This window comes from Arvicanthis niloticus, chromosome 17 (genome assembly GCF_011762505.2).
Source record: "Arvicanthis niloticus isolate mArvNil1 chromosome 17, mArvNil1.pat.X, whole genome shotgun sequence".
In the NCBI taxonomy this organism is placed as follows: domain Eukaryota; kingdom Metazoa; phylum Chordata; class Mammalia; order Rodentia; family Muridae; genus Arvicanthis; species Arvicanthis niloticus.
Window position 1 is genome coordinate 21,596,641 of NC_047674.1, and position 25,622 is coordinate 21,622,262.

The following is a 25,622-nucleotide window of genomic DNA, read 5'->3' on the forward strand; positions in this document are numbered from 1 at the left end:
TCCTGGCACCTCATGAAGGACTTTTTCCAAGGCTGGATGTTGCCTGTCTTGTCTGACACAGTGCCTCAGATGCTTCTACCTGCATGACTGTCTCTGTAGGTCTGGGGATGCAGCACCTTCAGGTCACATGCTGTCTGTGTTCTGTCTCAGATAGGCCTGAGTAGGCCACCGTGAGTGGAAAATAGCCTGTGGGCTCAACCCCAGGAACATACAGTATTGAGGAGATCCACAAGCTGGTCTCCACCAACTATTACAGAGCACCTGGCTGGAACATGTGTGCGGTCTTTCTGTGAGTGGGAACCTTCGTGAGCAGTTTCTTCCATGAGATTTCAGACATTACACCGCCCTGGTATTAAAGGTTTGGAAGGAATTGTGCAGTCTATGTTTTCTTGGGGTGGTCAAATAAAAAGGATCCAGCCCACATGCATATAAGCTACCAGCAAGAGTTGGAGCTGGAGCGCTAGCTTTGGGGAGGAGGTACAAGTCCTGCCCAGAAATACTGCTTATTGCTCTCCCAACGCACTGCTAGCCCTTATGTCCTTTACTCTGAAGATAAACTATAGTTTTTAAGTTAGTGAAATCTTCCTACTTTTGACTCCTGCATTAAACAGGCTGCCACTCTTCCACAGAGTTCTATGTTCACTGATCTTGATTCTTTCTCCTAATTTCTACCCAAATTGTACTTTTCCATATTTACCCTCCCAAGGAATGTATCATTTATTGTCTGGGTGCTTATCTGAGCCTGTTTCTTAGGTGCATACTCCAGGAACATGAAGGGGAAACATTTTAAAACTCTATCTTTGTTCCCAGGGTGTAGAACTGTGCCTAACACCCAGTAAAGATGTGAGGGAGTATTTGAATTGTTGCAGTAATAAATGGTTTGTTCATCTGACAAACACAGTTCTCTTAAATGCCAAAGGATTTGAAGAACTGGTTGTTCTTCTGATATTTTGTTTTTAGCATGTAATTGAATAGTGGTCCAGTTTCACAACAGCTCACTGAAGGCCAGAAATACCAGCTGTGAAGCTAAGAGCTGGAATCGCCAAGACGGATAAAGCGTGACACCTGTCTTCAAGTGTGGGCCAGCGGCATGGAAACAGGTTAAGCCATTTCTATGCTGCAGAGAGAAATCATATTTCAGCAAATAAAAGGATTTGAATGCTGATTTCGATTAAAAGGAGAAAATGTTGTCATAAATAATTTACTTTGATAACAAAGCATTTAAATTTCAATGTTATCTCAAATATCCTGCAGCTATGTAAGCAATAGACAGGGTAGTAACTGATGCTCCTTTTCAGTTATCTAAAAAGATTCCTCAGATACCCCCATTACACACTCACTTCCTCTATTAACCTCTTGGATCTGTGAATCAGAAATGATATTACTTTGTAATCTGGCTATCAGAAATGCATGGCATGGTGTTGGGCATTTGACAAGAAAGTACCTACTTTATTAAATGATAATTATCTATAAGAGATAACTTTAGGCTGGGCAGTGGTGGCGACTGCCTTTAATCCCAGCACTTGGGAAGCAAAGGCAGGCGGATTTCTGAGTTCGAGGCCAGCCTGGTCTACAGAGTGAGTTCCAGGACAGCCAGGACTACACAGAGAAACCCTGTCTCGAAACACCAAAATAACTAACTAACTAACTAAATAAATAGAGAGAGAGAGAGAGAGAGAGAGAGAGAGAGAGAGAGAGAGAGAGAGAACTTTAGTAAAGGGTTTATCTTCATTTCTATTTTAGCATTCTTCCCACTGTGTGTGTGTGTGTGTGTGTGTGTGTGTGTGTGTGTGTGTGTGTGTATAGGCCAGAGGTGAACTCTATACACAGTTCCTTGATTGCCATTTAGCTTGTTTTGTTATACATGGTCTTTCCATTGATCTGGAATTTACTCACTAGGCTAGTGAGCTCCAGGAATCTGTATTTCTCTGCCTTCCTCATGCTGGGTTTGTAAATGCATGTGCCCATACCTGGCTTTCTTAGGTTGTTCACACGACTGGAGCTTGTGTTCTGATGCTTGCATAGTGAGTCCTTTGCAGATTACACTATTTCTTTAGCCCTTATTTCTAAGTAACTGGAAATACACAGCATTCCCAGTGGGATAGCTTTCTTCACTAATACATGACATCAGTCTACAATGAAGTCTTCTGTAGAAATTTGAAAATTGTTTTCATAATAATCCACAACACAAAAAATACACCAGTTTACTGTCGGATGAAAAAGTGGGCAAAGAAAAGGTCTGGAAAGGAAGGGAACAAACTATTAGCAATGCTGTCTTCAGAAAATACCATTCCAGTGGGTTTTGTTTTCACTTTTAAGCACACTCAACTTATTTTGAAATCCAATATGCAAGCTCTTCGACTTTCTCAATATTATACATAAACACACAGCATAAAATGATCCGCTGGTTAAACAAAGATAATAAACATCTTGCCTCGTTAACTTTGACTTCCCATGAAAACTTTGTCATTTGATCCAAAGGGTGAGGATCACAGACTTTTCAACTTCCTACTCATGGAACCTTTTCCTTGGGAAGTTCACACAACAACAAAAATATCATGATGGAAACAAAAACTCCAGTGACCTGGCTGTTTTGTCTATACTACGGCAAATCTCCCCAGTGTTTCTAAACACACTTGAACTCATTTTTAAACAGCGGAATAGGTTGTCTGAGAGTCTAATTTGGAGAGACAAGCTAATTAAGAAATGTAGATCTCGATGACTAAAACTGGGGTCTTTCTGACTTATTCCCTGTCCTAGTTAGGGTTACTATTTCTATGATGAAACACCGTGACCAAAACACAGTGGGGAAGAAAGAGTTTGGTTGGCCTATATGTACACATCCATCATACTCCTTCACTGAAAGAAGTCAGGACAGGAACTCAAACAGGGCAGGAACCTGGAGGCAGGAGTCAATGCAGAGGCCTCGAGGGGTGCTGCTTACAGGCTTGGTCCTTATGACTTGCTCAGCTGCCTTCTGGTGAACCCAGGACCATCAGCCACCAGGGTGGCCCCACCCACAGTGGGCTGGGCTCTCCCTCATTATCACTAATAAGGAAGATACCCTACAGGCTTGTCTACAGCCGGATCTTATGGAGGTATATTCTTCATCAACGATTTCTCCTCTCCGGTAGCTGTAACATGTGTCAAGTTGACATACAACCAGACAGCACATTCTCCAGTCTGCTACCACCATGATGAAGCATTTCTATGGCTACAATATCATTCATTCATTTGTTTGTTCTAGTTCTGGGATTGCACCAAGGGCTTTAAGCATAGTAGGTAAGAGCTCTGCAGTTGAACCATATCGCCCAATCTTATATTCTAAATAACTCTGAAGACTACACATTTTAAAACCACTTCCACATTGCAATGAAAACATACTGAAAAAAACTTTAACCACACCCATATATGTGAATGTATGCGTACATGTGTGTATATGTATATGTCACATACAATACCTATTATGACATATAGACATACTCTTTATTTTTATTTTATGTGTATCAGTGTTTTGCCCATGTGTACATCTCAGCACCACATGTGTGCCCAGTCTCCACAGAAGCCAGAAGAGGGAATCAGATCCCTTAGAACCGGAGTTACAGATGATTGTGAGCCATCATATGGGTGCTGGGAATTAAACCCACGTCCTCTGGAAGAACATTCAGTGTCCTTAACTGCTGGGTCATTTCTCCGGCCCCAGTGGAAATACTTTTTTTAGTCTGATATTAAATGCACAGAGATGCACTTTTAAAGTTCTTTTCTCTGTGTGTCATGGTTATGAAGTTAGCTTCAGGGGGCACAGTAGCAGAACTAAATTGGAAATAGCTATGTTGATCTAGAGGACTTCTTCTTTATTCCTCTGCTTCTAAGATGCCTTTTCCTCCCTCACACCTCTCCAATGGCTCTTCATTCTCTCTGCTTTGGTGCCATGGTCAGCCGATTCAGATTCTTCCCAATGAGGCTGAAGAGACATAGGCAGTGATCGATATGTCAGCTGGACAAAGGGAGGGCACTGTGTGTGCTCACTTGCAAGCCACTCTGCTAGTCACAGGTAGATCAATAGTTGTGTCTGCCACATAACTGCTCTTCATTGTCTGTATTTTTAAATGGTCCACTCGTTAAGTATAAACATTAATGTTATCCATAATCAGTCATGCACAACCCTGTGGACTTATCCCACCAAGTTAGGGTTTGAATGTGGTTTGTTACCCAGAACTCATGAGAGATTTTTAATCCCCAGTCTTAGAGTAATGGTATTAATAATAGAAACTGGATTTATAACTTTGACCGTGACTTTTTGTACAAAATAATCACACCGTTCTTCCCATGGGTATGACTGTATGGAGTGACCCCTATCTAATTCACTGGAAAATGTATACAGAGGTCATTCCCTAGGTCAGTGGTTATACATAGAAATGTGTCCTGCCCCAGCTAATATGTCCTACTCACAGTTTTTGAAGACATGATATGAAGAACACTGTAAAATAACTCATCAATGTTTTATAGTAATTATATATTTAGACAATATACATGCTAAAGCTAACTTACAAGTTGCCTTGGATATTTAAATAGAACTTAGAAAATTATAGCATGATTTTATGTGGCTCATACATAGGTAATGTCTCATATCGTATTCCTATTGTGTGACAGACACACAGGTGTTTATGCCTCTGAAGTCCTCGTTCTGTGTGAAATGGAAACTTACCTACTGAGCTAATGTAACCTAGTTCAGTATTGGCCAGAACAAACACCTGAAGCCAGAACCTAATTAGCAGATGCAAAAAGAAAACTCTTGGATGAAGGAAAGATTGCCATAGATGCTTCAAGAAGACAACAGACAGTGATTACGTGAGACAAATGCAGAACTCAGTAACAGCCTGCCTTAACAAATTGATACATACTTCATCACAGGAAAGTCAGGCTTGTTGGATGCTGTGTGCTAAGGTCAGCAAACTGTTTTCTGAAACACAGAGACTCTTGTTATAGGTAGTTCCCAGTTCCTAAGGATGAGTAACACTGAGACTTTTTGTTATTGAAACCATTTAAGGCGAAGGTTATATGCTATGATTGCCGCAGAAGGCTCAGCACCTTCTAAGCATCACTGATAGCTTTACATCTATGTCAAGGGTTGGTCACAGGTCAGGGCACACTGAATCCACAAGAAACCTTCAGACAAGGTACAAGGTATTATGAACAATCTTTATATCCCTCCCCCCAAATCTATGCATTAGAACCACACCCCTTAATGTGGTAGTGCTTGAACCCATGAGAGCAAAGTCCTTGTGATGGGAATAGTACCCTGCCAAGATGACATCAGACAGCTATGTTGCTCTGTCTACATAGGGACACAAGAAGTTGGCAGTCTGCAAGCCAAGAGTGGGGCTTTCACCATCCTTTAGCCATTTTGTATCCAGATCTGGGGCTTACGATCTCCGAGAACGATGAGAAATAAATATCTATTTAAAGTGTTTTGTTAAAGCATCCTATGGTGACTACGGCATACAGAGACATGAATTCTACAAAACATGAAAACATTGCAAAGGTGACTTTATCCTCCAGCCCATCTATACCTTTCTCATGTAAGACTTCCCATTCTTAATGGGTATGTAGAGGTTTGTATAGGACAAACATGTGATCACCACAGGTACCTCCTAGGTGAGCTCCATGTATGCCCAGGGTACTTATTCACTGTACATGGCAGCAGGACTTTACCTGCATTCATCTCAAAGTCTCACCACAGCCTGTAAGCCACTGCAGCTTTTAGAGATGGGGGCCCTCTGAGTGTTTAAGTAGAAATTCAGGGCCACTGTGACAGGGCCGCTCAGGAAGATGGCTGTTCTGTTAAAATGGAATCATCCTAGTTTCCCCTTAAACTGAAAATGGAGTTGAAGTAAAATGAGCTATGGCGAAGGTTATGTTGTGATTAAGAGTTTAGGCAGAAGCCAGATATAAACCTTGTGGAGCAAAAATAATCTCCACACTGTGTGTTTTCACAGGGCTTGGGAAGTCTTTTGCTCCATGATGGATGGCTGCTCGTTTGGCTGAATGCCACAGTGCAAGTATGGTCAGCTCCAAAGGGATGCAGGAATGCAGGGCGTTCTCCAGTTAGCCAACCCTGCAGTTGGAAGAGTATGCTGATTAAAGCTTTTGGGACGTTAGTCAACTACAATACTGAGTGAAACTAATCTCACACTAAACATCAGGAAGTCCATACTGCACACTGGTAAAAAACAGTCAAAACCATAGGGGAAGCATGAAGATAAGCTTCATTCATTTCACTGCTTTCCCTAGGATCCTATTCAAGATCAACCGACTGCTTATCCTCAGGAAAGTCCTCAAGGAGAAAAACCCCTGGCTTGATGTGAGGAGAGAGTGGGCGGCTGTGCTGTGTTGATCTTGACCTCTGTCTCAAAAAAAAAAAAAAAAAAAAAAAAAAAAAAAAAAAAAAAAAAAAAAAAAAAAAAAGCCTGCTATATTTGGAAACAGCAGCAGGAGGAGCTGGAGGAAGATGACCCCTGGGGACATGAAAAGAAATTGTTTGTTTCCTTCTTGGTTTATTTGGACTGATTGAATAAAGTACCTAGGTCTTGGTAATTTGTAAATAATAAAAATTTATTACCCATAGTTTTGGAGACTGAGAAGTTCAACATGGAGATGGTAATGGATTCAGTGTCTGGAGATGCCTTGCTCTCTGCTTTGACAAAGGCACCTCCTTACTGTCTACACAGCATAAAGCAGGCATGCCTCCTTTTTAAAAGGACACTAATCATATTCATGAGCTTCTTCCCTCATAAGTAAATCTCCTCTCAAAGGCTCTATTGTCCAATGCTATCATCCCGGGGCAAGGTTTTAGTATGTTGCTTTGAGGAAGACATAAATATCTGACTTGGGAGAGATGCCTGGGAAGCTCCAGAACTGCTCTGTTCTGTAGCTCTACACAGCTGAGACAGCTGAGTGATGAGAGAAGATGCTTCCTGGCTTTGCTTTCTCTCACAGTCTCCTCATGAGTAGACTAAGTCAGCAAACAAAAGACTCGGGGTCTTGAAATAAAGCCCAAGAATCAGGATGGCTATATAGAGACTTGTAAAAATGTCTAAAATGCAGCAAAAGGCGCTATGGGAAAGAAAGATGAATAAGAATGGAAACCACGTAGAGAACAGAGACTCAAGTCGTCACCGAAAGTATGGTATGGTGGATATCACTAATCACAGTTAACACATGGAGAATGGTTACCAACATGCAAATAAAAGCATGAACATTAAATCAACCAGGCTCCAGAAAGACTTAGGTTCAAACCTATTGCCTCCATTTTAAGATGAACTGCTAAGGCAGAAACTAAAGGTAGTAATTACTAGACCTGGGTTTTAACGGGCATGCCATATTTTGAATTCTTAATTGCTAGTGAGAAATTTCAGTCGAGGAAAATCCTCTGAAAGTTATAAACGGCTGAAGAGAGAATTAGAGAACTGGAGGGTGAATGTAAGGACGTTTCAGAGTTCAGTGTGGGGGAAAAGGGAGATTAAAATAGAAGAGATAGCTTGGCCTTGATCCCTCTGGAAGTATCGAGTATGACAGCATATGTATGAATGAGAGCCATTCTCACTGGGCTTTATGGGAGGTCTGTTTGAGTCTCTGTGGGTAGAAGAGAATTAATTCCATATCTCCCATTGCCCACTGGAGAAAGATTGGCTGTATAGGCATGGAAGCCGTTAACTTTGAGGTGCCATCGGGAAACTGGAACAAAGTCAAGGGAAATCATCAGAATAAGCCTGTGTAATGCTGGAGGTTGAGAGACTGAAGATAAAGATACCAGACTCAGGGAGGCCAAGAAGATTTGATTTGCAGAGCAATTTGTTTCACTTAAAAAGTCGGGGTTAGTGAGGGGGCCTCAGTGAGAAAGGCACTGGCCACTAAGCCTAGTGACTCAAATTAGATCTCTGGATCCCACCAGTTGAAGGGAGAAGGGGCTCCAGCAGCCGGTCTATCCTCTGACTTCCACGGGCACACCAAAGCTTGTGTGCGTCAACACACACACACAATAAATAAGTGAGTGCAACCATTTTTTTAAAAGCAAGAGCATGCAGAGGAAGCCCCGTATGGCCAAGCATATGACTAAAGAGAACACTGGATTTAGAGAAAAGAGGGAGAGGAAATAGGAAAGCATAGTGATTTGAGAGTGGTGAGTTCACATGTATAGTCTGGGCACTTGAGACTCTGAGGCAGCAGGATTCTGAGCTATAGACCAGTCTGGGCTACATAGTGAGATCCTGTCTCTATACATTTAATGGCATGATCAAAAGCTTTGGCCTTCAAGCACATTTTTAAAATCAGTCTATAACTGATACCATAATGTAAGAACAAAAATATAACCAGGAAAAACTTAATGCATTTGAGAATTAAGAAATAACATTTTGATAATTCACACAACAAAGCTATCACAAATAAACATTTTCTGAAGGTTTGGCGATAAATGAAATTGAAACGCTATTAATTAATTTTTGTCCTACAAGTAAGGCAGAAATTTTTTTTTCATTAAATTCATTTGTACTTTGCAACTTGCTTTCTGACTATCAAAATACCAAATTCAACTGGGTTTTATTAATAGTCAAATTTTATTTAATAGTCAAATTATTTACAAGTTTAAAATACATTGTGTATAGTAGCACCAGGAACATAAAATACTTAAATATTAAAGAAACAGAAAACTCAAAAAATATTTCAGAACCTCATAAAGATGTACACAATAGCATTACTTGTGATGGCCTCAGTTTGGAAGCCACTCATAGGTAGAGATGTCGCTTTTATTCAGACCTTAGAACACTACCCAGGGATGAAAGTGAAATCCCATTCCAAGCTACCAAGAGATCGGTCACAGTGGAAAGTCAGAGGCAAACATGACAAGACCAAAGAAGTATAATATCCTGTGACTCTAGAAACAGACACTTCAGCCCAGGCAACGTGCCAGTGAGGACTTGGATAAGCACTTGGATGATAAACCGTAAGAAAGGGAAAGATGTGATTACTTAGAATCAGATTTTAGTGTCTTTATGGCAGAGAGAGTTGGAGGAGTGACTTTTTGGTCCTGATAATGCTCTGTTCCTTGATCTGCATGGCCTTTACTGAGGTGTTCAGCTGGTGGCTGACCGCATTCTACATTGGTTAATGTGCTCTCCCATGTCATCTTCAACAATGAGTGGGTTTTAAGAACAGGCATTATGACCAATTAAGAGTTCATCCTATAGCAATTCAAGGATGGTTTGACATCCAAAACATATTGACTTACTATAGTAGCTAACTAAAGACTATGTTTAAAATATATATATTTTAAACACACACACACACACATATATATATATAAAACCATATATATATATAAAACCATATATATATATGTAACCAGTAATAGCATTAATATAGAATCATTTAATAAATAGAAACATAGAAGGAAACTCTTTATCTGACAGACTTTAAAACTATACAGCAGATACAACTTTAATGAAATGTTAGAAGCATTCCCTTTAATCTAAGTAATGAGACAAGATCAAAGTGCTAATTATAATTAGCACGGTATTAAAAGGAAATAAAAAGGAGATGGCAAGATGCGTGCATGAGGACTGGAGTTAACTCCATAGCAACCACATAAAAGTCAGGCATGCACCAATACAATTCCAACACCAAGGAAGCCAAAACAGGAACATCCCCAGGGCTCGCTAGCCATCCTGTTTAGCTAGTTGGTGAGTTTCAAGATCAGTGAGAGAGCCCGTCTCCAAAATAAGGTGGAAAGAGATTGAGAAAGACACCCAAATGTTGATCTCTGGTCTCCACACACATGTGCAGGAACCCCTTCCCGTACAAACACACACACACACACACACACACAGAGAGAGAGAGAGAGAGAGAGAGAGAGAGAGAGAGAGAGAGAGAGAGAGAGAGAGGAGACAAAATATATAAAAATTAGAAAGAAATAAAGTTATTATTTATATGACTAGCTATGTGTGAAATCTAAATGCATAAGCTACTAGAAATAATAAGAGAATTAAAGGTTTCTAGACCCACATTAAAGTTTCAAAATTGGTAGCATTTGTATGAGACTGGCGCATGTTTGTGCAGCAGCATAACCCATGTATTACACGCAATGCATGTCAGCATCTAAGTGGGAGTTTTGGTAGAACGTTGCTAAGTGGATGCGAAACCTCAGCCAGAGGGACATAGAAAAATGGCAGTGACAATTTTAAAGAAAATAACGACAGCAGGCATGGTTGCTCTGTCTGTGACTCACTCTAGAAGATGTAGTTTGAAAACAAATAAAGTGGCCAAAATCAGTGTGTTATTGCCATAGAGAATAAAACAAAACAGAGTCACCTCACAAAGAAAGGATCAGTGGGATTGAACAGAACTTTACTTGTTTACAGATGTAACCGAGAAGCAGAAAAGAATGCACCATTGAAAGAATATGGGATAATTTGTTATCTACATGGGTGAAAATGGATCTATATACTCTAAATTGAAGACAGTTCCAGGTTAAAGACTTTGAAACTATAAGGCTTTTTTTTTTTTTCAATTGGAGAAATATAAAGTAATGTTTTCATAGTTCCAAGAAAGGATTTCTTTGACAAGGAGCAAAAGACAAAATGTTAAAGAAACATGGGTAAATTTAAAGTTATGTTGGATGACTTGTACATTAAGGCATCTACAACTAAACAAAAAGGTAAGCCAAAGATTAGAATTAACCTCCTTGTAACACATTTAAATAGCATACGTTTGATATACAAATACACACATCACTTCAGATTTTTTAGTAAGAGAAAGGCAAAGTCTGTAGCAGACTCAGGAGCAGAAAGTGGTCCATGCAGTTCACAGTGGGGGGAAGTATAAAGAGGCAAGCCAGAATGAAGGCATACTAGTTAAAACAAGGTCTCTCTCACTTGTTAACATCCAAGCATATCAAGTTTTGCCTTTGATGAAGGGAAAAGTAAGCATGATGTAGCTTCATTGTAGAGTAATGTAACGATACTGAACGATTACTGTAACAATAATGTAAACAGACTTTTCTTTGAGCACCCAGGAATTTCAATTCCAGTCGTCACAATGTCACATACAGAGAGGCACACATGGAAACTTTGTAAAATAAAAGTGTGAAGCCTGGTTTACATTGTAAGGAAAGGGCCTCAAAATAACCTGCTTTATATTACCAGAATGCTATGAACAGGTTTTTTTTCTACAAAAAAAATGTCAATATGGATAAAATCCAATGACATACTAGTTAATTATTTAAAAAAACAAGTGTGTAATATGAAACTATTATATTTGAAAAGCCATAAAACAATAATATTTATTTTTAAGGAGACTACCCCCCCCACACCCCACTCACTTGTGTGGAGCATAAACACAAAATCTTTCATGAGAACGGCATATACAGACCTCCTGGGCTGAAACAGAGTTAAGAATTTAAGTATTATGGCATTCTGTATTTTTCCCCCTAACACAGGGAGGCTGAGGGACAACAAGCCAAGTTTTATTAATATTTGCTTAGTCTCAGGGATAAATAAATTTGTGCTATTATAGTACATTACTGCTTTGTTTGTTTGAAATGTTAGCTAGTCCAACTGAAGGTTTTGATTTTGAAAATAAATTCAGATGAGAAAGCATCTTTGTGTGTTATGTGCATCTTACAGTTCTTCCCGGAACTTAAGAGGATGCTAACTTTGTCGGTGGGTGGCTTTTACCTTATCCGGGGAGCAGAGATAGGCAAGCTCCACTTCTATTCCTCACCTATTGCTTGGAATAATGGCCGAAGACTCTTGCTAGTTTGATATGGGTGAACTGGGCAGAAGACAGCTGGAAGCCTGTAGGTACAGTGAACAGTTAGGCAGCCCTTGGCTTCTCAGCCAAGCAGCAAAGTCCTTCTCCCTGGGTGCTTGGGGGACAAACTGTGTGTGCAGGCAGTTTCCACCTTGGCTAAGCAGGGCATGCAGGGTCAGCACTGCTGCTAGCTTCCTGTTTGGGGAAATGCTAAAGTACAGCTGGAGACATTCAGCTAACATAGCACAGAGATTAGACACACGATAGCCCAGACTCTGGATGTATCTCTCACTTACAGGTTGTTTGACTCGCAAGCGATTTGCTTGTTTGTTTGTTTGTTTCCTGCTTGTTATTTTGCTTTGAGTAAAATTGAACTCAGTTGCTTGCTAATATTAATACAAGACATTTATGATGAAAAACTACATTTCTAGTGTCTCTCCTAGAAGGATGCTGGCACACTGGGCCTGAATTCCAGACTGTCAGCAGCTGAATGGGCCTGAAGATTGTCCCCTCCCCAACCACCTCACTCATTACCTGCTGCCTACTGGAGGGGTGGCAACTCTCCCAGGTCACAGATAAAAAGACTGAGATTCAGAGAACTGCCGGCCTAGCTCAAGGTCACAGCTGGTTTGTAGGTTGGGCCATGTTGGCACATGTCACGAAGGTACCAGTTAACTTGAAATAGCTTTTCCGTGTAATATGGCTCATTTTGTAATCTTTGGGGGGGGGGTTGGTTCTGTTTCCTTCAGAAGGTGCAGTAGAAATGAGAATTCTGCATGCTTTTAACAAAGGCTCACTTCAGGCTTCTACAGAGACAGAGCAGATGGAGGCATTGTGGTAGTTATTCACTTAAATTGTAATGTTTTGACCTCTGCAAACTCAAAACAGAAATAATTTTACATGTGAGATGCAAGAGACCATCACATGATTGCATATGGTATAACCAGAGGTTCTATGGTCACTGGGTACCATGTTTTAAAAATGAGATTTACTTATTTTTATTTTATGTGTGAGTCTTCTCTCTGCATGTAGGCAAATGTCCTTGTCTGTGCTTGTGCTCGTGGAGGCCAGAAGACGACACTGGATCCCCTGGGCCTTGAGGTACAGATGATTGTAAATCACCATATGGGTTCTGGGACTCGAACCCAGGTCCTGTACAAGACCCACAGCTGCTCTTAGTCATTGAGCCATCTCTTCAGCTCCAGCTCACCACTTGATTCTTCCAAGAGTCCTGGGTTCCTTCGAAATCTCATTGCTTTTCTTCTGAGTCTAGAAAGATGGTTATGATGATGATGATGGTGATGGTGGTGATGATGATAATGATTACTGTTCTGGAATGTTCTTAGGCCTTTGTATAATATGACTTACTGATTTCTGCTAAAGCTGTTAGAGAATTCACACCAGTTTGCATGAGGTATAGCCATCCTGCCCAGAAGTATTTAGTCACCTAGGTCAGATATTCCTATTCATTCATTCATTCATTCATGTACTATTCGAGTGTAGACAGGGAAAGGACACTACTTTCAGGAGCTGGTTCTTTTACTCTATTTGGCAATTGAGTTCACGTTGCCAGTTTCCATACACCGAGCCATCTCACTAACCCTGAAAAATATGGTCTTGTTAGAGCCACTTCATATAGGTTACAAATCTTTTAGAGTCTAAAGGCCAAGACACTAAGACACCGACACATGACTGAAAGGTGGGTGACCAGATCAATTAACTTTAGCCCCTCATTGTAACAAAGTGAAGAGATAAGAGAGGTAGGTCTTAATAGCAAGTGCAGACAGGCCAAAGGACACATTTAATCTGAAAATAGTTCTGCTAAAAACACAACTCTATATTGTTGTGGGTGTGTGGTTGTGGATCTAAGTGCACAGAAATTGGAAAGAAACACCGGGTTATTTGTGGGAAATCAGAAATCTCGAGGGATGGGGTCCAGAGGAGTGGTAGCCCAGCTATGACGCCTGCAATGCCTCCCTTAAAAGGTAAATGCAGTGGAAACAAGCAAAGTATATGCAGCCATAGATCCTGTGTTCTCTGGTGACACATAAGGGACCACTAGTCTCCAGCCACAGTCTCAGCCAGGGAAGACTGAGGCACCTGCTTGCTCATAGTCAGAAACGAAGCTCACCATACCCAACTCAACAAACAACATCAAGCATCTGAAAAGTTAAATCTCTGATTCACAAACTGAAACCTAGCCAGCCCCTTCTAGGCTCCTCATAGTTTCAGGGAGATTTTTTTTCTTTAGTGGCAAACCCCCAAGCATTATGGAGTAGATTCAAATGAGCACAGGGTGACCCAAATTCCAAATAAAAACCAAAACCAACGAGATATTGCTTAATTCATCCTAATATAAGTTCTATGTCTTTTTTAAATTATTATTAACCATGATGGCTTTTGTGTCCAGAGAGTCCAAAGGAACACTGAGCCCCAGTGAAGTCAGAGTCAAGGTGAGGTCTGGAAGGAGCAGGGTTGAGGCGCCAAGGATGTCTCTCCTCCCAGGCTGGTACACATTTAAGCCAACCAAACCATCTGTCTGTTCATCATCCTGACATTACAGCTCCAGTACCCTGGCCATTATTTTCATTATCTATCTATCTATCTATCTATCTATCTATCTATCTATCTATCTATCTTCCCATCCATCCATCCATCCATCCATCCACCCACCCACCCATTCATCTATTACCAAACTCATCTATCTGTCCATCCGTCTATTATCTATTTACCTCTTACCTCTGCCTTTCTACTTATCATCACCGTAACTGTCTTATATCATTTATATTTATCATCATCAGTTCTCTTAGATCATCCCTATCATCATCTGTCTGTCTATGACTTATTCATTGGTATCCATTTACTGTTCTCTGTCAGCTTTGTTCCTCCATCCGGGACTCCTGGGGTCCTGGACCACTGGCTAGCTCTCCACTTCTTCCAGCACTGTGCATTCCACCTGTTCCTCAGAGCTGCTGCTCTTTCCCTGTATGCTGCCATCCCGGGACTCCGGAGGAGCCTGCAGCTGACCAACCCTCCAGATAGTGACTCAAAGACAGAGCCCTAGTGAGTGGGACTGGCTTGTCCCACACACGGAGACAGGGATAGCTCTGCTGCGCAGTGGGGTCTGCACAACCTTTCAGTCACTCACCTTGCAAACCACAGGCGGGGCAGCCAGGAGCAGCAGCAGAATAGGCAGCAGGAGCGCCAAGAACCTTAGAGCAGTCTCTGAGTGCATGCTGGGCAACAGTCCTGAGTCCCGGTGTTTTCAGTGACCTACCAGATCCACAGGCTCTCAGGCCTCCAGATGCCCCACGGGACACAGATTGGAGAGGTTCTGCAGTGAAGCTCGCCTTGCTGGCCCACTGGGGCGAGTTTTGTAAGGGCTCGACCCACTGTAGTCTGTTTGTCCTCACCCAAGCTTTTGATTGTGACTCTAAGGGAGGGCTGAGGTCCCGCCCTCGTCCCCTCTCCCTCCCAGCTCACCAGGCACTGTCCCTTCAACCGGGCATGGTGCCGAGGAAGTGAGAAAGGGTTGGGCGCCCGCAGAGCAGGCAGGTGGGCGCAGCTCCAGGGGTCAGAGTGAAAGAGGTGATGTCCCTGCGATCCAGGGACTCTGGTGCCTAGCGGGTGCAGGTCAGCGTGAGGAATTTAGGGGTGTGCGGTAGGGAGGTGGCTGCACAGGGTGGGGGGAGTGGCCAGCAGCCCTGCCCAGATTAAGCGTGAGGCGTGCGGGAGTCTGCGATTCTGGAGGCCGGGTTTGCTGGCAGCTCCAGGGGCTGCCCCATCTGCTGCCGGCCTTCAACTCGCAGCCAGTACACAGACCTGAGGCTGGGCAGGCTGTAAAGAGGAACACGGTCACGGGTGGATTCCCTCCAGCTACAACCTTGAGGCGTGTGTCAGGTCTGCCTGCTACCTTGCAGCTCCTTCTCTGCCCGGTTGTTCCTCAGGTAAGCCGCCCTCAGCCTCAGCCCCAAGGCACCTGCCTGGGAGCAGAAGCATTGTGGCATCAAAGGGGGGAAGGGGGTGACTGGGCAAGTTGTGGCCTTGGGGTCAGCAGAGGAGAGCTTGCCTGGCTCCCAGGCTTCTTTGCCAGGGCTTGAACTGGGCACTGTGTATTTTGATTAATTTGGAGGCTCGAGTTACTGTCCTGGCAGTCCCAGCATTCCAAAATGCCAAGAGCAAGAGGCAACTGAGGGGAAAGAGAAAGCTCATCCTATTCTCTGAGTTGAACTGCTTTTCAGGCTAAACCTTATCTGCGGAAACAGAGGAGAAAATGAGAGCCAACTCTGGTCCAGGGTGTCCCTGCCTGGGAGGGCCTTGGATGCAAATGTCACTTCTGGCTTGATAGGGTACATTGTTGCAGGGCTCTTATGCTGTCTCGTGCGGCAGACCACACTGAATGGGGTGAATCATTTAAAATGCATAGGCTACAGTAAAATCACAGTTTTGCTTAGATATCATCATCACAGTGCTAAAGAAAGAATGTAGTAACAGGCAGGAAGAATTATAAACGAATGGTTTTGCTAGCTCTCCAAGGCTCCCGTTAAACAACAGCATCACGGTTGGTAACTGAGAACAAGGTCTTATGATAACCATCCAAAAGTCATGAACGTATCAGTGGGTGCACACTGAGCCACAGGCACTTCCGTAGCCCGTTAGCCGGTGCTCATCTCTGAAGGAAAGGCCCAGCATCCGTGAAGAAGCAGAGAACATTTACTTGTCTCGGTTTTCTTATCCAAGTTTATTGGCCATCTGAGTTTCCTCTCCTTTCATCCCACCCCCCGCAGATTGTAGAGTGAAAGGGGCATCTTCCATGACATACAACCGTGGGTGTACATTAGAATCTCCCGAGGAAAATCTAAAAGTTCCAGTACCCAATGAATTCCAAACCACTTGTATCAGACTATCTAGAGGACAAACTTCCTGGTGCATGGTAGAGCCTCTTGTAAATTCTTTGTGCAAACGTGCTTTGTGGTCACTATTTTATTTTATTTTATTTCTTCTCTTTCATACATTACACCCCCACCACAGTCATTTTGGTTAGTTGAACTGAATTAGGGTCTCTTTAGTAAAATAACAAGAAGACATTCATTAAAATCTTTATTAAGGTTTAGGAACATTGTGGAGTTTGTACCCAGATCAAAAATGTAATCTGCCACATGGTGGCTTTAGAGAAGTTCTTGGAGGAAGTTCTGGCATCCTTGTGGGGTAGGATGTCAGGTACTCTGCTGATGCCCAAGAGACCTGAGAGGCACGTGATTGTCTTTTATAAACTGATACTGCTTCTTGAAAAAAAAAAAAATCAAAATCTCATTCCTGATATCAAATACTTCTCCCCTTTGCAGGACTATAGAAAATTTAAATTTTAAATGGCTCTTCTTGAGGCCCTGTGGTTTCTTTATCTCCTTCTTTCTATGTATCTGCACATGTACATGTGTGTGCTTATCCTTGTGTGTGTGAACAAGATCCACAGAGTGTGTGTGGGGCGGTCAACTGACAACCTTGAGTGTTGGTCTTCAGTTTCCACCCTGCTTGGGACATGGACTCTTACTCTCCTGGTGTGTGAGCTTCCAGGGATTCTTCAGCCTACACTTCCCTTCTTGCTTTAGGAGTGCTGGTTTGATAGATACACGCTAATCCTAGGATGGAAACTCAGGTCCTCACCTCCACAGCAGGCATTTAACCACTGAGCTGTGTCCTCAGCCCAGAGCCCTGGAGTTTTGATGATAGAACAGACTGAGATTATCAGCATTGGAGGGGAAGACCAGTCACCTGCATTACATTTCTGATGCAGCTGCACAAAAAAAAAAAAAAAAAAAAAAAAAAAAAGGATGTTGCACAGGAGTTAGGAAGCAGCCTGGCATCTGGACCACCCCTGGATTCTGAATTCTTTTGTCCATGCTGATGTGGATTAATTTCTCCAGGGTGAACTCTTACCCTCTATAACATTAGTCCAATCATGGTACCAGCCTCAAGGAGTTGTAAGACTCTGATAATCCCTCAGAAATATTTTGTACAAGATGTTCATCTAAGCAACATGCAGTACATTCTGACTGGAGTTGCATAAGGGAAAAGTGATGGACATGGTAAAAGATGGTGGCTCAGTGGTGCTGCCGCAGAAGACCATGGTACAGGGATGGTCTGAGTTCAATGCGAACGAACAAGAACCAAGCACAGCCCCAAAATAACTCCAGGTCAGCACACTTTCAAAGTACCTAGAACCCTACCTTGGCCTTCCCAACACCAGCAGCGTTGGCACACCCAGGAGCTATTAGAAACTACAATCTCAGCAGCCTCCCAGACTCATTGAGTCAGAATGTCATGGTCCAAGATCTGAGATCTCTAGAAGATTCCCTTGCAAGCAAAACATGAAAAAGTGGCTTGTTTGGAAGCCAGGTTTAAGCATCCATTTCTCACCTCTCCCTACACACACACTTTACTACCCTGATGCTCTGCTCACCTATGGTTGGAATTAACCAGGGCTCAACTAGAGACCTGAATTAAAAACAGAATCCAAATCAACAGAATGGGTGTATCATGGTTTACTCAGTAAGTATGAAAAAACAAAAGTGTACTGGCCAGTTTTGTGTGTCCACTTGACACAAGCTGGAGTTACCACAGAGAAAGGAGCCTCCCTTGAGGAAATGCCTCCATGAGATCCAGCTGCAAGGCATTTTCTCAATTAGTGATCAAGGGTGGGATGACCCAGCCCATTGTGAGTGGTGCCATCCTTGGGCTGGTAGTCTTGGGTTCTATAAGAAAGCAAGCTGAGCAAGCCAGGGGAAGCAAGCCAGTAAGTAACATCCTTTCATGGCCTCTACATCAGCTCCTGCCTCCAGGTTCCTGCCCTGTGTGAGTTTCTGTCCTGACTTTCTTTGGTGATGAACAGCAATGTGGAAGTGTAAACTGAATAAACCCTTTCCTTTCCAACTTGCTTCCTGGTCATGATGTTTGTGCAGGAATAGAAACCCTGACTAATAAAAAAAAAAGGAAAGAAAGAAAATGGTTCTTTTTGTACAAGATTTTTTTTAACACTTGATACTAGATGGAGGTTTTGAATACAATTTTCAATGCCCTTGATAACTCCATATAATTATTCAATCTGCCTTTAAATTTTTAATTAATACCATGTCTCTTCTGTTTTCTTTTTTAAAAATTTTTAAAATTTTTGTTTCATCTATGTAAATATGTTACCCGCAAGAGTGCATGTGTGTTCATGCATGTGTACATGTGTGCAGGTGCGCATGTCTGTGTTCTGAAACAAGAGGAAGATGTCAGGTATACTGTTCTATCCTGTGTAGCCTTGTTCCCTTAAGACAGGTCTCTCTGCTGAACCTAGAGCCAGGCTGGAGGCCAGCAAGGCTCAGCAATTCTGTTTCTGATCTCTTGAGATCTCTGTTGCAGTTGTGGGTGTACATATGTCCAATCTGGCTTCTCCATCCATGCTAGGGATTTGAACTCAGGTCCTCATACTTGTCAGCAAGTTTTTTTCCCCCCTCATTAAACAGTATCTCTAGTCCTGGTGTTTAAATATGAGTGTCCATTTCACCAATTTTCAGTGTAAGCCCCATTAGGGAAGAGGCCTTTTGGGGGTTCTGCCCTCTCCCCTTTGTGAATGGATGATAAATGTGAACAGCTTATTAGGTTCACATAGCAATCACCCTCAGGCCTGCTTCTCCCAAAGTCCATGAATGTCTATCGCCTCTACTGCACACGAAGTGTGTACTTCTGCCTTTGATAAGATGTGTAGTATTGGGTTGCCCATGGAGCCTTCTCTGAGCTCTCCAACTTCCCTCTCACTCATCCCCTTCCCCCCCCTCCCCCGAGAACATTCTCTTCTCATAACTTTCAGGTGGCTTTACAATTTCAGAGTCACAACCAGCTTAAGCTAGTTCTTGCTCCTGACTCCTCTGTTGCCGTTCTACAGCTCCCGCACTGGTCTCCACTTTTATTATCCATAAACTATGGATGCCTTCGAGCTGGTTTCCTTTCTTGGAAGTCCTGTGAAATCCACCTTTGGTGCTGTTATCAAAGTAGCCACTTAAAACTGCACACAGGGTTGGGGAGATGGATCCGCTGATTAAAATGCTTGCCATGGAAGCACGAGAGTGGAATTTGGATTCCCTAGAGGCTACTTAAAAGCCAATGAGACAGGCGTGGCAGTCCACTTGTCCAGAATGTGGGAAGTGTAGTATACAGAATCCTTGGAGCAAGCAGGCTAGCTACAACCTCACCAAAATGGTGGGCTCTGGTTCAGCAAGGGATCCTGCTCTCATATGTAGGGTAGAGATGGTTGATCCCAAATACTAACCTGCAGATGCACCTACACACGTACAAACATGCAACACATGCACATTCACACATGCACTCCATGCATAGAAAAAGACTATAGAATATGAGCTGTAGAAGGTAGACAAACAATAATGCATAGTTACTTCAATTCCTTTTTTTTCTCTATGATGCATAGCATGAGTTAGTGCAAACAAGATCCAGGTAAATACTTCTTGAGTTAATAACCATAGATATTTACATAGCATTTAAAGTATATGCAGATGATACCAGAAATAAATATGTCATCAGTGCCAACCTAATTTATAGAAAGTTACCTCATATTTTCATGACCTACTATATTTAATGATTTTAATTTACAAATAATTTTTCATTCTTGTTATATATAAACTAGATTTAATATTTTATTCTTATTTCATTGTAAAAATGTTTTATAGACTTCTTTCCAGCTTTATTGACTGAGTTTTTTTTCTAGGTTCTTTATTTCCAAAGTTCATAATAAAAGAGCAAGCTTACTTTAATTATAATCATGATTATATTTTCTGATGATCTTCTCAGCTGCTAATTATTTTGGCCATTCTGTCCACTGGTAACCTTGTGCATACATAGAGTATCCCCTTGACTCTGCTCAGAGATGACACTTGTGTGTGATCCATACTGAATGTGATGCTGAGATGCTGAGATGCAGAGTGAACTATGAGAAGCCCATGACTCCGAAGCCATTTTGTTGTGTTGTTCTTTACATTTACTTACTGGGGAGGGAGTATACCACAGTGCTTGTCTGGGGGTCAAGAACAAGTTCCCAAGTGTTCTCTTCTGCTCCGTGGGTTTCAGAGATTAAGCTCAGATCATCAGGCTTAGTGGCAAGCTCATTTCACTTACCCAGTGAGCCATCATCATCCTTGAAGCCCAGGTCTGAGGTATGCCCTTGAATCTCTTGCTACATTCCTGAGTGGCACAATTATACAATGTGGAGTATTGTTCCAGGTCCTGTCCTTAAGGAAGAGACATGGTAAGGAGATTCTAGACCCCTAGGGATCATCTCCCACAGGAATCCAGGATGACTTAGAGGCTGGCCAGAATGCAGGATGTAGCCATGGGAAAGACCATAATGGAGTTCTTGGGAAAGAAAAAGACCTCAAATGAGCCCAGTTAACTCTCCAAGCAAAAAGCTTTCCTACTGTCTCCCAGATGGACACGCTGCCCACCTGAGCATTTCTGCCTAACCTTAGAGTTTGTTTGGATACTTTTTGTGAAATCTTTCTTTTTGCTTAAACACTTAAAGATAGACCCCCCCCCCTTGATTAGAGAGAGAGACCTTTTGAAGTCTAGAACATGCAGACTTCTAGGCCTCCAAGTGCAAAGGACTGTACAGGAGGACCCTGGCCTTCTGAGATTCAGAGGGAATAAAATGTCCTTGTGACCCTGGGTCACTCCATTTATAATTGATCTTCTGTGCTTCCGAAGTCTTTCTTCCCAGAGACCAACTTCCTGAAACTCACTCAGGACTTTTCATGAACGATATGAAGTCTGCACAGAGCAAATGGCCTAGAACTTACTGTACGTTTAGCCTCAGTCAGTCCTGGTCATTGTTATTTGTTATAGTGGGATGGACAGAAAAGATGATAATGGAGAAATGGGAGAGGGGGAGGAAAGGTGGGAAAGAAGAAGGGAAAAAAGGAAGGAAGTGGTAAAAGTAGAAGACAGAGGTGAGAGCAGTCCCCTGATCTTTACCAAGTCTTCTCTTCGTATTCTCAGGGTGAGCCATTTTTGTAATATTTCTGCATGAGCTAACTGTAATCCTACCTAGAATTATCCCATGGTATGCTTTCTTCTTCCACACTCACTGAAGAGTCACCCCTCTGCATGACTACCTTCCCTTGATGTTTGAAAGGTTCCTAAACCCCACCCACAGTACAGAAATATAGACCCAGCTCTGTAGGAGACAGAGGCAGGAGGATCACATGATCTCAGGAGTTTGAAATCAACTTGGGTATCAAAATAATATTTCATTTCTAACTAACCAACTAACTAGCCAACTAACAAAATGACTGACTGACTAACCAATCAGCTACTCAACTCCCCCATTCTCCACCTAAAATTAACTGTATCCCCAGATCTTCCTTCTCCTTTAAATCAAGTAATCTACACCAACATGTTGGGAAGTTGTTTTTGTTTTGTGGTGATGGTAGTAGTGTGTGTGTGTGTGTGTGTGTGTATGTGTGTGTGTGTATGTGTGTGTGTGTGCATGTGTGTTTTGTGGGTTTATTTTGGTGGTGGAAGTGGTGGTAGTTTGTGTGTATGTGTGTGTCTGTGTTTGGTCTCTGTTACTAATTAGGAAGGAAGAAAAGAAGGGAGTGAAGAAGGAAGGGATAAAGAAAGGGAAAGAGGAAGGAACGGAGTGAGAGAACACTTGGAGTGAGGCACAGCCCAGGGCACTGACTGACTCAGACTCATTTTGACCCCTTGGATATTTATTTTCCATACTGAAAAAATCCTGAACTAGAAGGAATTGCAGACTTGCATAGGGCTGCACTAACTGAACACTTTAATTATATAACACATTGACCTTGTGATAGTAATGAATATTTGAACCCCCGCCTTTATAACTCTCACGCCGACCAGTTGAATACTGGTCGGCTGGCATGCAAGGAAACAGACACTGTCTCCCTAGGAACCACGGAGGCTTTCCACTTGGGAAGTCAGCTTTCCACTCCCAGGAGGGATGGCCAGTCCAAGGAATCAGCTGATGTTATTGCCAGAAGCTCATTCCAAAGGCAAAGCTCAGAAGCCTAAAAAGTCCACAGAGCTGAGATAAATGAGCTGGGAAAAAAAACTCGTAGACAAAGGGAAAGCTGGAGTGTAGTGATTGTAGCAACACATCTGAGAGCTGGGAACTAAGATGCCACTCTGAACATGGAGGTGGGAGGCCAGTGTGCTTTTGAAGGTTAGCCCTGCATTTTTATAACATGTTTCATATTGTTCTTAGATGTGACATTATTGTGGTTACTGTCAAGTTTTCTGTTGCTATTGGGAGGAGACCTCACAAAGGAAGTGATAATAGAAGCCCATGTTGCCAGAATAGTGGGTGAGCTGCGATAGGGTGCACTTGGCTCTGGCTTGCCAGACCGAACTTCCAGTGTCATCTGAGGACTTTAGCATTTACACACACACCAACCAGGTCTACAGGGTAGGAGAGGTGGGGTGGGCTGGCTCTAGGCCAGGGGCATTCTGTTCCAGCAGGAGTGGAGAGTAGTTCTCAAGAATGTACTTGAGTAGTTGTCAAGTTTTCCCCTCTCAGAGAACATGAAGCTGCAGCCACATTCCGAGGGTCTCTGGACCACACAGATGCATGACCCGCATGAAAAATTGTGTGTGGAATGAGGTCAACTGTTTTTTGTTAAAGAACTCAAATAAACCTGTTTTGTGTGTGTGTGTGTGTGTGTGTGTGTGTGTGTGTGTCCTTGGAGTAGAACAAGCTTAAATAAATGAAATCAATGAGACCGGGTGGAGCTCGTTATAGGAAGTAAAATAAGCCAGACAGAAACACACCGTTCTCTCCCTCACTCATGTATGGAATCTGAAAGAAGTGCATTTCATAGACATTTGAGGCAAAAGGTGGGGGTTGGGGAAATAGGGAGACAGAATGGGGTGATGGACAAAGGCCAGTCAGTGGGCGGTAGGTCCTATGAGACAAGAATGAGAAGTTCTGAGTGACAAGAGACAGCCATACCCTGTATGTTCAGAAACATTACAACAAGGCATTTTGTACACCTTCAACATAAAGAAATGATATATGAGAACCGGTTTGAGGAAATTGAGTTTTCCTCGATTTAAAAACCACACAGTGTATGTGCATGTGTACATCACACAGTTCTTCATTAATGTGCACTGCTTTCATGTGTTCAAGTGTATCAGTGAAAGTCAGTTGGAATCTAAAAATTTTATTACATTTTATTTATTTATTCTCTCTCTTCCTCTCTCCCTCTCTCTTTATCTCCCTCCTTCCTTTCCCCCACCCCACTCTCAGTAAATGCCATTACCCACTGGACCATCTTGTCAGCCCTAAGTTTGCTGTTGTTTTTATGAAAGCAGGAACAAGTAATTAGCTGGTAATATTGGAAAACAATTAATTCTATCCATCCACCCACCCACCCATCATCCATTCATCCATCTATATACCATCCATTTGTCTGTCTGTCTATCCATCTATCTACCTATTTGATACTACATCTATATCATCTATCTATCTATCTATCTATCTATCTATCTATCTATCTATCTATCTATCTATCATCTATCTTGTTACAGGGTTTTCTGTACCCCAGACTGACTTTGAAATCACCATGCCATCAAAATGGACCTTGGTCTTTTGGTCCTCCTGCCTCCACATACAAAGTTCTGGGATTACAGAAATGCATATAACATCCTACTTATGCCATGCTGGAGACTGAACTCGGGGCTTTATGCATGCTAGTCAAGTACTCTAGCAAATGAATTACATAAATCACAGTCCTGTTCAGCTTGATACTTAACAGGGAAGGTGTAGGTCATTAAAGGAAGTTCTCCAGTGGGCTGGGATAAATAAACTCCCCTACACATAACTGGAAGCAGTTTCCTAATCTCAAGGAGCCTTTTATTAATTAAAAAATATTTTATGTGTATGAATGTTTACATGAATATATATTTGTGCACAATGTGGCCAGAAGAGGGCACCAGATCCCCTGGTAATAGAGTTACAGATGGTTGTGAGTCACTGTGTGGCTTCTCAAAGTTGGTCTCCAATCCTCTGGAAGTGCATCCAGAACAGGTAGGTCTTCACACTGACGCACATTTAGACTTAGAGAACTCATTTTATAGAAAATAAAAAGAATCAATGTCCAGGTTCTCAGCTGTGTCATGTGTGGAGTTCTGTCTTTGATCAAGATTCTCAGCTCTCCTTTAAAGTTTTTTTTCTTCTTATACTTTTCAAGAGAAGAGCATACTCTCTGTGCTAGTTAGTTTTAACCTTCAACTTGAAACAACCTAGGATCACCAAAAAAAAAAAAAAAAAAAAAAAAAAGTTTCATTTGAGGAATTGTCTAGATCTCATTGTCCTGTACACATTTCTCGGGAGGTTATCTTGATTTATATTGATTATTAATTGATGTGGAGAGACGCAGCCCACTGTGGGCTACACCATTCCCTACACAGAGAGTCTTGAACTGTATGAGACAAGGAGAAGCTTCAAGAGAGCAAGCAGGAGGCATGGAGGCGTTCATTCTCTTTGCTCTTGACTGCAGATGTGGTGTGACCAGTTGTCCTGCCTCTGTGACTTCTGTGGCGATGAATCATAATCTGGAATTATAAACTTAGTAAACACTAAAGTTATTTTGTCACAACAAAAATGAAACTAGGTCACTCACATCGCCAGGCCATTCCAGATATCTTTAGGGTTCACCAGCCAATCAAGGCTACTTGGTGGACTCCAGGGGAATGCTAGACCCTTTCTCAAGGAGCAAGGTATATGGCACCTGAGGAACAATATG

The 25,622-nt window shown here is 42.2% G+C and overlaps 2 protein-coding genes across 3 annotated transcripts in view; one reads left to right on the forward strand and one right to left on the reverse strand.

Annotated features, from left to right (window-relative positions):
- Positions 1–15,252, reverse strand: part of Col4a3 (collagen type IV alpha 3 chain) — a 123,143-nt gene extending 107,891 nt beyond the window's left edge. Inside the window, exon 1 of the mRNA XM_034521054.2 lies at positions 14,954–15,252. Within this exon, the coding sequence (XP_034376945.1) occupies positions 14,954–15,040 (87 nt within the window). The 5' untranslated portion in view covers positions 15,041–15,252. The remainder of the gene's footprint in view (positions 1–14,953) is intronic.
- Positions 15,253–15,503: 251 nt separating this feature from the next.
- The window catches only part of Col4a4 (collagen type IV alpha 4 chain), a 124,412-nt gene continuing 114,293 nt past the window's right edge, over positions 15,504–25,622 (forward strand). The window contains exon 1 of one of the 2 annotated variants that reach the window (XR_013104625.1): positions 15,504–15,752. The gene's annotated coding sequence lies outside the window, so the exon portion shown is untranslated. The remainder of the gene's footprint in view (positions 15,753–25,622) is intronic. The other variant, XM_076914916.1, reaches the window with a different exon arrangement.